General features: G+C 35.8%; 5 protein-coding genes across 5 annotated transcripts; 3 read left to right on the top strand and 2 right to left on the bottom strand.

Annotated features, from left to right (window-relative positions):
- Nucleotides 1–10: 10 nt before the first annotated feature.
- Nucleotides 11–619, top strand: GVI51_B00407 (uncharacterized protein; the record flags this gene model as incomplete). The annotated part of the gene is made up of 1 exon (XM_444995.1): nt 11–619. The coding sequence occupies one exon, from the start codon at nt 11–13 to the stop codon at nt 617–619; it is 609 nt and encodes a 202-aa protein (XP_444995.1).
- A 2,773-nt stretch (nt 620–3,392) lies between these two features.
- APA1 (bifunctional AP-4-A phosphorylase/ADP sulfurylase) lies at nt 3,393–4,349 on the top strand (the record flags this gene model as incomplete). Its single annotated transcript, XM_444994.1, has 1 exon — nt 3,393–4,349. The coding sequence occupies one exon, from the start codon at nt 3,393–3,395 to the stop codon at nt 4,347–4,349; it is 957 nt and encodes a 318-aa protein (XP_444994.1).
- A 469-nt stretch (nt 4,350–4,818) lies between these two features.
- LRE1 (Lre1p) lies at nt 4,819–6,840 on the bottom strand (the record flags this gene model as incomplete). The annotated part of the gene is made up of 1 exon (XM_444993.1): nt 4,819–6,840. One exon carries the CDS (start codon nt 6,838–6,840, stop codon nt 4,819–4,821), a length of 2,022 nt encoding a protein of 673 aa, XP_444993.1.
- Nucleotides 6,841–9,622: 2,782 nt separating this feature from the next.
- PBN1 (Pbn1p) lies at nt 9,623–10,873 on the top strand (the record flags this gene model as incomplete). Its single annotated transcript, XM_444992.1, has 1 exon — nt 9,623–10,873. One exon carries the CDS (start codon nt 9,623–9,625, stop codon nt 10,871–10,873), a length of 1,251 nt encoding a protein of 416 aa, XP_444992.1.
- Nucleotides 10,874–11,012: 139 nt separating this feature from the next.
- On the bottom strand, nt 11,013–13,526 carry SPB1 (27S pre-rRNA (guanosine2922-2'-O)-methyltransferase; the record flags this gene model as incomplete). Its single annotated transcript, XM_444991.1, has 1 exon — nt 11,013–13,526. One exon carries the CDS (start codon nt 13,524–13,526, stop codon nt 11,013–11,015), a length of 2,514 nt encoding a protein of 837 aa, XP_444991.1.
- Between the last annotated feature and the right edge of the window lie 1,524 nt (nt 13,527–15,050).

Below are 15,050 nucleotides of genomic sequence, written 5' to 3'. Positions count from 1 at the left end.
TTCTGGTTATATGCCAGTAAATTGTTGCAGAGATCTAAAAAAAGGACCAATTTCTCGCGTGTATGGTATGGCATGCAGCGTTACTTCCTCTGCATCCTGTAACGAAGGGGAGTCTCGCTCTTTCTCCCCCACCGCCATTCATGAAAACAAAGAAAGGAACTGGGATCCTAACAAGAAAAAGAAAATATCTCGCGTTAGTAGAACAGGTTCTCAAGACGCGTCTACTCCCCTCCCCCCACTACCACCAACTTTCCATTGTTGCACAATCGAAACAAGCACGCTGCTGGGAGTGGGGGGGGAGTTGAGCGAGTCTGATATTCGAAGTTGGTCAATAAGAAATCTTGTTCAGGGTTCAGAATTTTACGTAGAACATTTTGAAATTCACGCTAAAATAACAAGATTATTTTTTTCTCCTCCAAAAAGTATACTAGGTGCTTTTGGGTGCGACGTCTTTACAGATGAACATTTCCTTTATGGTTTTCTCTGCTGGAAAGACGCTCCACAGGTTGTAACAAACAATACTAAATTTCGAGTTTTGCCCTTTGTGCTGAAGTGGCCAAATGAAAATGCAAGTAATAGCAATATCCTTGAGAGAGGGGTTACTATTAGAAAAGTATGAAATACAAGATTCTGGCCTGTGGTTTGTAGTATGGTATATTCTCATCATGGAACACATGGGCTCCAAGGATACTCCTTTTTCTTTTTGCTAGCGGACCTCTTCGGGAATAAATGTTACAATGCGACGCGTGGCAAAAGACGCGTAAACTAAAATTCACAGAAAAATGTGGAAAAATATGCCCCCTTTGGCTTCTTTGCGTTGTGCCTTTGTGCTTATTCATGTCATCTTATTTTCCCCTAAATTTGCAGGGGTACATAACTGTAGATGGGTGTTCCTTGTAACTTTACAAAGTGAGTTACGCACTTTGCAACATCAATGGTAAAGTCTACAACAATTTTTTGTAATTCTCCTGTGCAAACCTGCCGGTGACTAGCTGATAACCGCATTTCAAACATCAGGTTGGTTGATAACCCTTTGTTAGGGAGATCAATAAGCCCGATTTCGTTTGAAGGATAAGGGTTGTAGAATAAGCACCCCTTGACTTAAAGGTACAAGCAAGAACCGCAGTCTCTCCACCCCTATTAATCCAGAGTTCGGTGAAAGTATAATGATGCGAATTGTTAATGTACCTTTAACCACAATCTCTTAGTGAAGGTTTTCTGGGAAAGGGAACTCAAAAACTTTCAGTTTAGAATTACATTTTTAACAAGGTCTAGAATTATTCATGACTTTCAAAATTTAAATAAAGATGGTGCTCAGGAAAGGGTGGTAGGGATGTAACTTTACATATCCATGCCTCACTATTTTTAATAGTGTTGATAGCAGGGGAGTTGAAAAAAATGCTTAAATTACTCTTAATTACATTGCCTAACATGGTCTTCCAATTTACGCAAATAAATAGGTGGATGTCCATGATTAAAAGGGTATACCATGACTGGTAAAAATTTAGATAAATTTGCCGATATACCATTAATTAATTCAAATATGATCATACTACTCGTTTAGAGTTCATGTCAATTCGGATAAATTCCTTGTTCTTATCGCAATTTGATTATTTATGGTATCCGAGAGTAATGGCATGATTCAATAGTGACTCAAGTCTAGCCTGTCGGCACTTTCATCTATGTTGTCGGTGTCATTCAGCAGTAAAATATGCCATTGCTACGATACTCATGAGAGTTCTAACTCCACCCTCCTAAATTTACTGCCTTTTTTGAAACATAGATGAGTTCTCGAGTCAATCGTATCATCCCTGTCCATTGATTTCCGTTGTAGTCTTGTGCCAAGACGGATTCCCAAATTGGTGATTCGGGACCTTAGATAATTGCTGTCAGAGGGGGGGGAAACGAACTGAACTGAATCATAAATAACCATCACATGACTTCCGTTGCCTTGTGAACCCTGTTGAACTACATAACGATGCCCAATTCATTTACATAGTATTCCTCTGAACCTAAAGGAAATGTTTAATCACAGATTGTATTAGGATTAACCTGTTGTATTTTCACTGTATAGGGCTATGATTTTTTTTGGTCTCGTCATAGCATTAAATATACACTAATTAAACTATTACAATGCCGATTCGGGGAAACATATTGGCTAAAGATGTAAAAAATGTAAAACTAATGCCTGAAAAAGAAAATTGACATCTTACTGTGTGGAATTCTATGTTACTAATTAACGGAGGACCTTCAATGATTGGTGTGTTGTGGTAATGGGGTAATTAATTCAATTTTTGTTGTGGACAAAAATAGATGACTATTCCTAATAGTATTGTATGTATGAAATGAAAACTTCCTCTATTTTGACTGGCACATTGATGACGTGAATTCCAGTATCTTTGATATTAATGGAGGCGAAACTAAAATGGTAGAACAGGCCCAGACACGATACTGAATGTTCTGGAACTGTTGACACAAACAAGAAAAGTATATGTACATCACCCTTTGTTGTTAAATGTTTGTTGAATGTAATTATTAGGAATCGGCATAAGAAATTGATTCTAATCGGCCAGTAATTCCGCCAAAGCCCAAAACGAAATCTATTTTTAGATTAGCTCAGAATTTTATCATAGTCAGAACTGGTTTGAATCCCTCATGGGTTCCTGTTATCTTATTGAATACTACAAACTTAACCATTCTGGATATACTTCGTTTAGCCTTTGATATAGCGAACAGTAAGTCCAAAAGAATACACCATTTAAATTTTAGAAAACATAATGATGACGCCAGCATCTAAATAATAAATGTACAAGACAAAGTGCTACTTTATCCCGATGGGTATGATGGAAAAGTTAAAGAGTAATAATATCAATAGGGTTGGTCACGTGACTTTGGTGGCACATATATCTAATGAGCGAAGAAGGAAGATTCGAAGTATTTCGTGGTAAAGACACCCATGATGATAAATTGACAGAAATACCCAGTTGCCTACGGGGTTTGTCTGCGAATTTTTGAAAAAATTTTGAATGAAGTGAAAAAGTTTCGGAACAATACCTCTTCAAGTCTACATGCTAACTTCTGCGGGGTTTTGTTAGAAAACTACATTTTCTAATTCGAAGCAAGGCCTCATCGAGCATTGAATGGAAGAGATGTTTCCCAAATAGCCAGAGTAACAGACAATAATGATGTCTAACTTTCAATTGAGACCGATCACCGGCGGACTGGTGAATAGTCTATGATTTCACCTGTGTTGGTAACTAGAGCATTACACTCAACCTTAGAAATTACTTTTCACAGATATTGAACCAGTTTTTACTGAAAGCAACATTATTTTTGTTGTAAGAAGCTCTGTTTAAAGATTAGTGTTAAGACGCAATTCAATTATACGCAAAATGATTCCAGAAACTGTAGGTAGTTTGATTGCTCAAAAATACAAGAGTGCTAAAGAAAATGATCATCTGCACTTTATCGAGACTGAATCCAAAGCTATAAAGGATGATGATTCTGGTATGAACTTTGTAATTAGTTACACACCTAGCTTGCTGAAGAAACCTGAGCGTGCTGATGCCCAGAAGGATGGTACTGATCCTTTTGAAAAACCAGAACCAGAATTGACCATTTTAGAAGATTTGAATGAAGATGGTCAATTCAAACTGCTGTTGAATAAATTCCCTGTGATTGCCAACCACACATTGTTGGTTACAAAAGAATTCAAGCACCAAAATACTGCTTTGACACCACCTGAGTTGATGGTTGCTTACAAGCTTTTGTGTACTCTTGATAAGACTGAGAGCAAAAGACATATGGTATTCTACAACTCTGGTCCTCAAAGTGGCTCATCTCAGGACCACAAACATTTGCAAATGTTAGCTCTACCAGAAGATTTTGTCCCATTCCAAGATAACCTATGTGCAGGTAAACCTCATTTCTTGCCAGACTTCAAGACAGAACCTTTGCAAGATGATAAAGTGTCCTTTGCTCACTATGTTTTGCCAATGCCAGAAGACAGTGATTCTGTAGATGAAGATTTGATGGCTATGTGTTACATTTCCTTGTTGCAAAGAGCGCTGACTTTCTTCCAAGATTGGACCAATGAAAAACCAAACATGGAAAAGAGTTACAACTTTCTGTTGACAAAGAAATGGATATGTTTGATCCCACGTTTTCGTACGCAGGCTGAATCCTTAGAAATTGGTTTCAATGCTGTTGGTTATGCTGGTTTGGTTTTAGTTAAGAAAGAGGATGTCTTTCAAAAGATCACCGAGAAACCAGAATTGATTAATGACGTTTTGTTGGAATGTGGCTTCCCAAACACTGCCGGAACAAAGCCAACAGAGTACCATTATTAAGGCTAACAACTTTTTTTGTGGGACTTACTGTTATTTCCGCTAACCATTATATATAAGCTTAAAAAAGCAATTATGAGCTCCAAAGCATTATAGAATATTAATATAATATTGATGAACCATCTATGTTAAAACGTATAAAGACTTTTTTTTGATCAATATCCACATTCTTCCTAACTGGGAGAAGGATGTCAATTATTGCCGCAGAAAATAATAGTTTTTCGAATATCAGTTTTCCTGATTACTTTCAAGAAATTGATGTTTTTGGGTATCAAATAACTGTTAGAAATATATCAATGCAATTATTGTTTTCATGACGAAAGTATTTAAAATTCTGAATCTATATAGGTAATTTAGATCCATCATACAAAATATAAGCACAAATGACAGTGCTGAAGTCCATGGTATTTCGAGCGGTTGATGGTCGCTTAGGTCATTTGTGGTAGTATACAAAGTAATAGTCTTTTTTTTTTCATTTTTTACTGAACATATTCATAAATTTGTCGAACTTAGATCTATGTTTTCTCATTTTTCCGGGATCTTGCCGGTGAATTTCATCTTTATTTAGACTGGATGATCTAGGTGTGGATTTGATACTAAAATTGCTTTTCGACTCAATAGCACCATCACTAATATGCCTGTTTTCTCTAGTATTTGGATCTGGTGTAACTGGTCGATTGTCATGAAACTGTGGATGGTCATAACGTTTGCTAGATGCATAACTTGACCCAGTTTTTTCCGCTATTAAAGGAGATGGACTATTGTCATCAAATGTCAAAGAAACCAATCCAAATAGAGCTTCGCGAGTTCTTGAGTTCAAGGATGATAAGTCAACAGCCTCTCCGGGTTCGCCAAGAAGTATTTCACTCGATAACTGTCTACTATCAGTGCCACTGCGAAGATTAGTAGTAGAATTTGAACTAACTTGGGAAAGTGGGTTTCTACTACCATTATCCATGATCTGATCTGTTTGATGATCAAAGGTGGTATTTGATATGGTTTGGCTTATTGATTTTTCCTCACCTTCGTTATCTTCAAGAGTAGGAGAGCTGGTTCTTTTTGAACCTTCATCCTCGGTTAGTTTTACACCACAGTCCCTTAAATTTTCTGGCATATCATAAACTTGTGGTTGATAAGCAAATGTTTGGGAGCTGGATACACATCCTGCACTGTTTCTGCGGTATTTTGAATAGTTTTGGTGACCCTTATCTAGATAATGTGCCGTAGTACTGCTCCCGTAAGGTCTGAACGGACTCATGGGGAATCTAGGAGCATCTAAACCTTTCGAGTGACTACCCGTAATATGAGTTGAGTTATTATAATTGTTATGTCCACTATTACAGTTAGGATTGCTTTCACTAAAAGATGCAGGGGTAACTGGCGTGTTACCATTCTTTGATGGAGTAAGGGCAACTGAAAGAGGAGATTTAGAATTATTAGATGAGGATAAAGACGTAGAAGAGTTTTGTTCTTTCAAGGTTTGTGATTGAATAGCATTTCCTGCCACTTTGGTAGGTAATTGTCTTGTGTAATGAGAGTACCTCTGCTTTTGTCTCTTAATCTTTAAAGAATTATATTTGTTTGTAGCCTCATTTTGTAATGTTGTGTCATCTCCATCGTCTAAAGTCTTTTCCGCAATTTCGTTATCATTAGCTCCTCTGGCATATTTAGTGGAGTATTGTTTTAATGGCGAGTTAGGTCTCAAAGGTGACAGCAAAACTGATGGCAAGTAATCTGAACTATCTTTTGTTCTATCATTTTGAGATCGCGCTCTTGTGGGAAGTTTAGATAAGTTTTCAGATACACTTCTCTTTTCTTCATCAGCGTCATTATTTTCGGATATATCGTCCTCTTCCTTAATCATCAGCCCTGCATCATTATAAGCAGAACCATTGTTACCGTTCAGTACAATTTCAAGAAATGCAGGTGCAGACTCAGTCCTTCTGTGAGATTTGAATGATCTTGGCTTCGTTGTACTTAACACATCATCCAAGTTAATTATAGCATCAGGAACACCTTTGCATGGGGATGAGAATCTCGGTTCTTCACTTACAAAAAACCTTGGACTTGGTGTTAATAAATTAGTTCCTTTTGCAACAGTTGGAGGTACTTTAAATGGCGAGAGATTTCGTTGTGATACTTCATTCATGCCAGTGCCAGACCCTGAATAACTAAGCTCGTAATCTGATTTTTCATGTTGTTGTGTTACAAAAGATACAGCAGGTTGCGTGTTTGGTCTGAATTGCTCGTGTTTTGGTGGTGGTGTGCTGAGTATGTGAGGTTCTGGAGACATTGTATGAATGGAGGGTTTTGGAGCAGTTGCAGGAGGCTGTTTCAAAAACTCAAAATCCCCTGAAATTGCGAATGATCTCTTATGTCTATGACCTCTTTTTGATGGAGTTGAGAAGTTACTCTGTGTTGGTGTTGAACCTCCCGGTGCTGAAACTATAGGAGGAGGCGGTACAGAGATTTTCAGTTGTTGTGTATCGGTCATTTTTGGTGTGCGTGATGATTTAGTTGACTAACTTTTCTCCACGTTTTTTTTGGTAATAAAATTCAGGTCAGAGAATGGAGATAAACCGGGTTTGTTGAATGAAGAGATTAAAAGACTATATTAGTTGCTTAATGTGTTACCTCCAAGAACCAGCTAGAAAGTAATGGAATAAAGTCCTGTTATAATTCTGAAAAATACAAAGTATTTCTTTATATTATCCAACAATTGATAAATACACCACAAAGATTATAGGTATGAAATATGCAGTGTAGATTATAATGTCGAAATCAAACACTCCGAAATCTTCACAAATAATCAATGGTCTCGGGGAGTTAGCAATGAAAATTAAATTGGAACAATAATATGATGAGTTTCTTAACAAAAATAAAACAAAAAAAAGGATAATAGAATGTGAAGTGAAAAAATATAATGCAGTAACAAAGAAAAACTGGAATTTCTGTTTGCCAATAATTTCAGAACTCTTCTGTGTTTTTTGGTAGAGTTTGTATATTGAACGAATGGAATTGCAGGTCAGCAAATAAAGCCTAAGCTAATAACTTATACTTGTCTTGGTATCTCTATAGTAGATAACAGAACTTTTTTCTCCTGATGAGGAAAGACAAGAAGACTCAATTCGATAGTAAAGAATGAAAATTGGTCAGTAAGAGTTCTTCTCCTTTGTCTCGATGCAGGAAATCAGCGTGAAGAATAGTTTAAGGTTTTTCTTCGAAATGCCTTTGAAACTAGCGCGATTATAATCGTATGCCTTGAAACTTCCTAAGTAAAATAAAGTCGTTTTTCTTTCCCTAATCTCTAAACAGAAGAACTTCAGTAAGGGTCGAAATAGCCGTAAAGTGAAGCTCACTATCCAAAATCAGATATTATGTACACCAAAAGGAGTTGCTAGTGAATTAGATGTTATAGCACAACCCTAGTAAAGTCCTTGATATAGTCGATACCTTGTTTTGATAAACACTATTCCTTGTTCTTGTTGAAAAAAAGAGAGGCACAGAGAGAGGGTTCCTCACTTCTAATGAGCGTAGTAGTATATTGAAGGAACTCCGGTAATGGACAGTCGATTGGATTTCACCTTAACAAATATTGTATCCCTTCGGATGTGGTTAATTGGTAGCACCTATTACTTACACGTTAGGAGAAGAAGAAAGCAAAAGGTTCAGCTCTGTTCTGTGAAGGAAAAAAAAAACTATTGCTATGGTAAGACTTTGCTTATTATAATGATTAACCTGTTCTTATTTCAAAACTTGAATTAAATCTCAAATTCAAATAAGAACATAAAGAAACTATAAAAGAAAAATTATTCGAAAGAAAGATATTAACACGACCAATAAAGGATAACTAGCAAGAAAACACCATAATCAAGTATTATTAATGCTGTTTTGAGAAATATAATATAAGAGAATAGACTAGTCAATTGTCGAACCTTCTAATTTCAAAATTTCTATAATTTTTTTTTTTTTCTTGAAGGAGTAATTACGTGAATTGCAAGTTTAGATTACTCAGAGATGGCAAGTGAAAGTACAAAAATGTGTGTAGAAGATGTGGTCCCCTCAAAGAGTAAACGTAATTTACTTTTTTGTTCTAGGAAAGGTGCTTTTTTACTATTGTAACGTGTAGCACAATTGAATGAAAAAGGATTTTCTTACTTCGAGGTCTTTTGTAATTTAGAAAAGCAATTAGAATAGAAAAAGTAGAAGGAGCATGCTGTTTCCAAGAGGTGAGAAACGATATATCGCTGGGGGAGGTCCCTTTATCCCATTAATCCTCTACAATTGAGAGGTAAGTCCTTTCAGCAGAGAGTACAGGAGGAGCTTTAAAAAAGAAAAGGCAGGATAAGAATTTTTATTTCCCAATGCGACAATTCTGTTCGGTTTAGTAGCAAGCAGGGAGGTTTCTTTACGTAAATTACTTACCAAAATTAGCCCACTGGGATAGGAAATAAACACCAAAAATCTTGAACAAGCTAGGTTCATCTGCAAGTACCATAGCATCCAATGTGTACGGGACAGTCGCACACGATGTTAGACAGAATTTATATATGTTGTCCTCTTGCTGCAGAATTAAATTGGAGCACCAAATGAACTAAGAGAAGGGAGGAGGAAACTACTGCTTTCAAGATTTTGCATGCTTCGTGTTTTTCAAATAACTATGTCTTCTACTTTGTTCGTACGTTTTCTTACAATATATCATTGTCTTGTTATGTTAGTAAATCCGATGGAACTGGCCTGAGCACCCATCGATCCTTTTCTCCTGTCCTGAAAAGCTTTGTTGGCAGCAATGAGTGAGATAAAGAGGGCAAACATTTCTTGAAAGGACTACTTTGAATAGTAGCTTGAACCATTGCTGCCGTGATGTGATTTATTACGTAGTAGTGGGTACTTTGCAAAAATAGGAACCCAGAGGCTAGTTCATGGTACACATTTCTATTATCCGAGTGTTCTGCGATAACAAAAGTTGTTATAGTTGTTAAAAAAATGCCATTTCGGACTAATGACGTATCTTTGGAACCGTCATAAAACCTTTCTCCTGCGAGTGCGGATTTTTGACAGTATTGTAAATAATCTATTAATAAATAGTCTGTGTGATAAACGGCAGTACTTCTACTATTCTTTTTAATTTGGATTGGAGTAGTGATCCATCGGTCATCACTTTGCTCATCTACAACTCAGAAGCTACCACGTTACTTTTTTTTATTTTAAGATCATACTACTCCAATAATAGTCCATTATTTGACAGATCAATTAAGACAAGATAAGGATCAATTATGGAAAGTGTGAGACATAGGATCGCTTTACTATTCGCCAACGAAGCGGATATACAAGATGTTGAGACAGTCGAAGACGGAGTTATTGTGTTTCCTAACAGCAATATAACAATACAGGATAGATGGACATACGCAATTGACTATGAATTAGATAGTATTAGAAGAATCAGTTGGAGAAACCCCAGTTCAACTCGTCAATTTAGTGTGATAGAGTCTCGCTTGGCCCCTGGCTTTAACATTTACTCAAATGACAAAGAGGCAAGGTTAAACTTATTTGGTATACAACCTGTATACTCGCCGATGTATAAATCCTTACACTCAGAGACTTGGAAAAGCATTAACGAGATATTACCAGGTGGTAAAAACCTCAATATACCATGGAATCCTGAGTTGTGCGACTATGACATTCTAATAACTGCTAATACCGTTCAAGTTTTCAGTTACTGTTCATTAGTTGAAAAGAAAAAATTTGTTAAAGACGCAGGGAAAGTCGAGATAGGGTTGTTTCATGTAGATACTGAGGATGAAGAAGATATCAATCTGAGTGGATTGAGATGTACATGGGAAGACACTAGCAACAATATTGGCAAATGTGAAAAAACAACTCTTTTTTATAAACCATTCCATCTATACGTTGATGATTCATCAGACATTGCACCAATTACAATTGAAAATACTAATGGTTTACATCCTAAAATGAAAATCGATTTAAGTGGAATAAGAAAGGATAAGGATTGTAGACATTTCGTGTTCTCTCAATTACCTTCTGAAATTTTTGTTGATAAATTCCAATCACCTGGGTCTATAGTATTTGGATTAGATGACTTGGAGTTGCCAGATTACAAAGTTAACTCATTGTCTTGGGGCTCCGAGTCCATAGTTACATTAAAAGAAGGACAGATCAATGAAATCACATATTTCTCACGCTACTTAGAACCAAAAGAGAGAGCCTCTAATAAAACAGTAGGATTTGAACCAATTCTTTTCAAGGCATGTCAAGTAGGCAAAGAAGAGGACCTGTCAAATCCTTTCTACTCCAGAAGTCTAGGATACGAAGCTTATTTTTCGGAAAATACTAAATTCTATCACATTAACTCCACTTCTGTACATGTTAATATTCCTTATCCGAACAAAAATGATATTGGGAATATAGAATATACAACCTTTGGAATTGTTGTTCTAGCAATTTGTTATTTGATCTATAAATTGTTGAGACCTTCGAGGAAATTATCTACAGTAAAGAGGGACTAAAGATGAGAATTCAATATAAGCAGAAGTCTCTCAGCATAAAAATAGATATAAAATGACCATGCAAAGTTGTTCGAATGATAAATAATATACAGATATAAAAATACAAGTGATTAAAATGCTACCAAGATCATGTGAAAAGCTATTTTTTCTTTTTATGGTGTTTCTTAGCAATACGTTTCAATGCTCTCTGTTCATTCTTTAGTACACCGTCAACCATCTTATATTTACCTTTGATACCCTTTGGTCTACCTGATAGACCTTTGTTTTTACCATGGGCAACCACCAATGTAACCTTAGGCTTAGTTTTTTGTTTCTTTGTAACTTTACGCATCAACTTTGCGATTTCTTCCGCTTTATCCTTTTCAGATTTGTCACTGTCATCATTGATTAAGCCTGCCTTCTTCTTAATCTTTTCTAAACGCTTAACAGCACGCATTTTCTTTCTTGCCCTGGCTTCTGCCACCTTTTTAATCGGGCGTGCATTAAGAGCTTTCATTTTTTCCTTCAACGCCATTACAGCTTCTTTAGTTATCGGTCTATTAACCTTTGAATGCTGCTTTTCTTCCTCTAAGAACCATTCTGGAAGGTTCTCAGTATCTCTGAACGCATATCTGTTGAAACCCTCATCGACCAGATCATGTTTAGATCTTTGACCAAGTGCCAATTGATGAGCCAATGTCATTGCTTCAACAGTGGCAATATCAATATCCTTATCATATTTCTCTTTGGTGGTTCTCTTTCGTTCTTCATCAGAATCGTAATCAGAATCAATATCGCCATCGCTTTCATCATTGGCAACAATTTCAAAGTCAGATTCAGAGGACGAATCTTCATCCGAGCTATCTGATAGATCCTCTTTTTTCATTTCATTGTAAGATCTTTTATTGCTAATCTTGGTTGCATCCCCAACACTTTCTGAGTCCACTACATCATCAGTCTTTGACTGTAGAATAGGTTGCACATTTTCAAATAATGGGTTACTGAACAAGGCCTTGGCTTGACTACTCAATTTGGAACCATTGTTCTGACTCTTCAATTTACTGATAAGTTGGTTAATCGCCTCATCATCATCTTCATCGGATAATTCAGAGTCATCAGATTCAATATAGTCCTTAGGCTCATTATTCTCATCTTCCGAGTCTTTGGTACCTTCAAAGCCGGTCCATTCGTCTTCCACATCTCCACCTCTAGCTTGTTTTGCTCTAAAGTTAGCATCTCTTTCGGCTTTTCTATTTTTGTAATCTTGATACATGGCATTTAGCTCACCTTCTAAGTCATCAACTTCATTCATATCATGGCGATCTCTAATGACTATGTTTTCATCAATATGGAGGTCGTTATCTTGTGCAATTTCATCTTCAGTGAAAATAACTCTCTTCTTACCCTTCGCCAATTTATCTAAAATACCAGTCTTTTCAGCAGTTTTTAAATTAAATAGAGAATCTCTACCAATGTTTGCAGCTTCGATACCAATATCCGTTGGAGTTAACATGTTCATTTGCATTCTAGTTAGTTCCTTCTGTTTCTCCTCGTTCTTTCTTCTCTTTTCACGCTTCTGCTTTTGTTTCTGCTTTTCTTGTAGATCTCTTAGTTCTTTTTCAATCTGCTCTTCTTCATTTAACGGTTCTATTTCAATGTCTCCCTTGTCTTCGTCTTTATCTAAACCTAAAATATCTCTAGAGGCTTTCCTCCACTTCAACAACATTTTGAAATCCTTTTTACCCAAGACTTTAAGATCTTCAATACATGCCATGAATTCATTTGTTGTTTGTTTTAGCCTTTTCAAGATTTTCCATTCTGGGTCATCCTGTTCAACAGTAAATTTATTCATCTCACCTAATACTGTTATTGGGTCTTCTGATTTAACAAAATCGAGTACAGAGCATTCATGGTATAGTAGATGATCACCTTCTTCGTAACCTTGCCTCTTTCTCACTTTCTTTTCAGGATTATAAATCTTAGCTTCCATATTTTGTGGACCATCTGGAAGTTCTTCAAAAACTTCTTTAGGATCTAACAGTCTTGGATCTAATTTTTTAGGAGCCTTGAACCCTTTGCATACCACAAAAATTTCTGCAGAAACGTTTCTTGAAGCTGGTGGCTTGGTGGCTTCAACCTTTTCGAACAGCTGTTGAAACACCCAAATCAATTTGTTATAGTCTTTTGATCTGAAAATTTTGGTAACAAAGGTACCATTGACTACTAAATTCTCAACGGCCAGTTTTAAAGCTTGCAAAGTTAAGTGAGATTGTGTGAAAGCATCTTGGGCCCAACCTAAACCAACATTTGGAGCACCATCATGAAGAACAGTGTCTGCTTTCCAGGTCTTCATGTAACCTCTCAATCTGGATCTACAGTCTTCTGTTGTGATATCACTCTGAAAAGTTATGACGTTTGGCATTGGTTTCATTGGAACAATATCCACACCGATGATTAATGAATTCACAGGACATAATTTAGATGCAACTTGGCACCAAGAACCTGGAGCAGCACACAAATCGATAACAACCTTAGATTTTTCTAGAAAATGACCAAACTTCTCATTAATTTGAATAATCTTAAAAGATGAACGGGCACGGTAACCCTTCTCTTTAGCAAGATAATAGTACCTATCTAAACGACCTTTACTATTTTTCTTCTGTGTCTTACCCATGGTACTTAGCTATTACCTTCCTTATTAATAGTAAGGTCTTATAAGTTTTATATAATGCAAATTAAATACTCTTATATTTAAATGGGAATATTTTAACAGAAAACTATTAACCCCCACAAGGTATGCATTGCGAGAAACTCATCGGCTGGCAGGCTCATCTCATCTCATCGCGAGCAGCTCATCGCAAATTTTTTTCATAACATATCATAAGCTACGTAATACCATTGACCAGGCACCTGATATAACAGTAATTTCAAAGTGCTTAGTATTGGCAACAGTATACATTATAATTTGTTAAAATTTGGAAGGAATATCCACGTTGAAAGAGCCTGAGCTCATTTAATTAAAACTATCTTTTTAGTTAGCTTTATATTGTTCAGGCTCTATGATGCAATGACATGATAAGGCTAGAAATAATAAGCAAGATATACTATTATTACGATCTTTGTTAATAACTGTACAGCAGGTTTGGTTTATGGTTGATTATATCACATAATCAAGACTTTTTGGACTAGTAAAAGGAATTTTATCGCTTATTCTTGATCTCACTTTTGGGAATATAAAACTTAAAATTTTTTAATGATCACTATGGTAAATTATCATGGTTATTGCTGTATTACTTAAGTTTAAAGACCAGCTAATTGTATAATTCATTGCTCTTTTAGTCTTTGGATTGTATAAATATTCTCTGCAACAGGATACATCTATAAAAGTTAGCAATGAAAATAACATTCAAAAAAGGAGGTTCTCCCATAATAAAGTGCAAGGTTAACCCTCATAAAACTATAGCTAAGAAGGTTGTAACTAGAACATAGAACTAGTTTAGTCTGGGTTAACTTTCCGTTGTTTATATCGTTTCATTATTTCATTTATGACAATGAATTATCATCCATTATATTTATGTTTTGTACCTAACTCGTTGCTGTGGATTCCTACGGGACTGGGACAGTACCAAAAGTGTCTTAATCTCGATGCTAAATATAAACAGATATACAGTCAGCTATGTAAGTATTTATAATTACAAAATTTTGAATCTGTGCAATATTGAATTATGGTTCTTAGTTTGTCTTTCATTGTTATAATTTCAGATTGTACCTCCAATTTCAAATAATATTATTAAGTTGGATTATGTGCCCAACTTGAAGATAGTATTTCCGTTATTTAATAATAGTGAGGATTATAAGCTTACAATAGTTATATTTGGACCTTACTGTATAATGAACCTCAATATTTTAAATATGTTACTGGGCAAAAACAAATACGATTATTTATACAGGCATTCACTTTCGATAAATGAACTGCTAATCTCAAATGTATACTACTAACCATAAAAATATGATATTATGTGCTATCTTATTACCTCAAGTTAAAATACAATGATATTTTAGGCTACCATTTAACCTGAAATAATGCCATATAGACAATATGCAACTATAACCATAGCTATACTTCTATTACTTGATTAGCAATTGCCGTTTTTTAAGAGCTTGTAATTAACCCGATTAGGTAATTTACATGGCCTTA

The sequence above is a fragment of the Nakaseomyces glabratus genome, chromosome B (assembly GCF_010111755.1).
Source record: "Nakaseomyces glabratus chromosome B, complete sequence".
In the NCBI taxonomy this organism is placed as follows: domain Eukaryota; kingdom Fungi; phylum Ascomycota; class Saccharomycetes; order Saccharomycetales; family Saccharomycetaceae; genus Nakaseomyces; species Nakaseomyces glabratus.
This window is presented reverse-complemented; position numbering and strand designations above follow the sequence as displayed.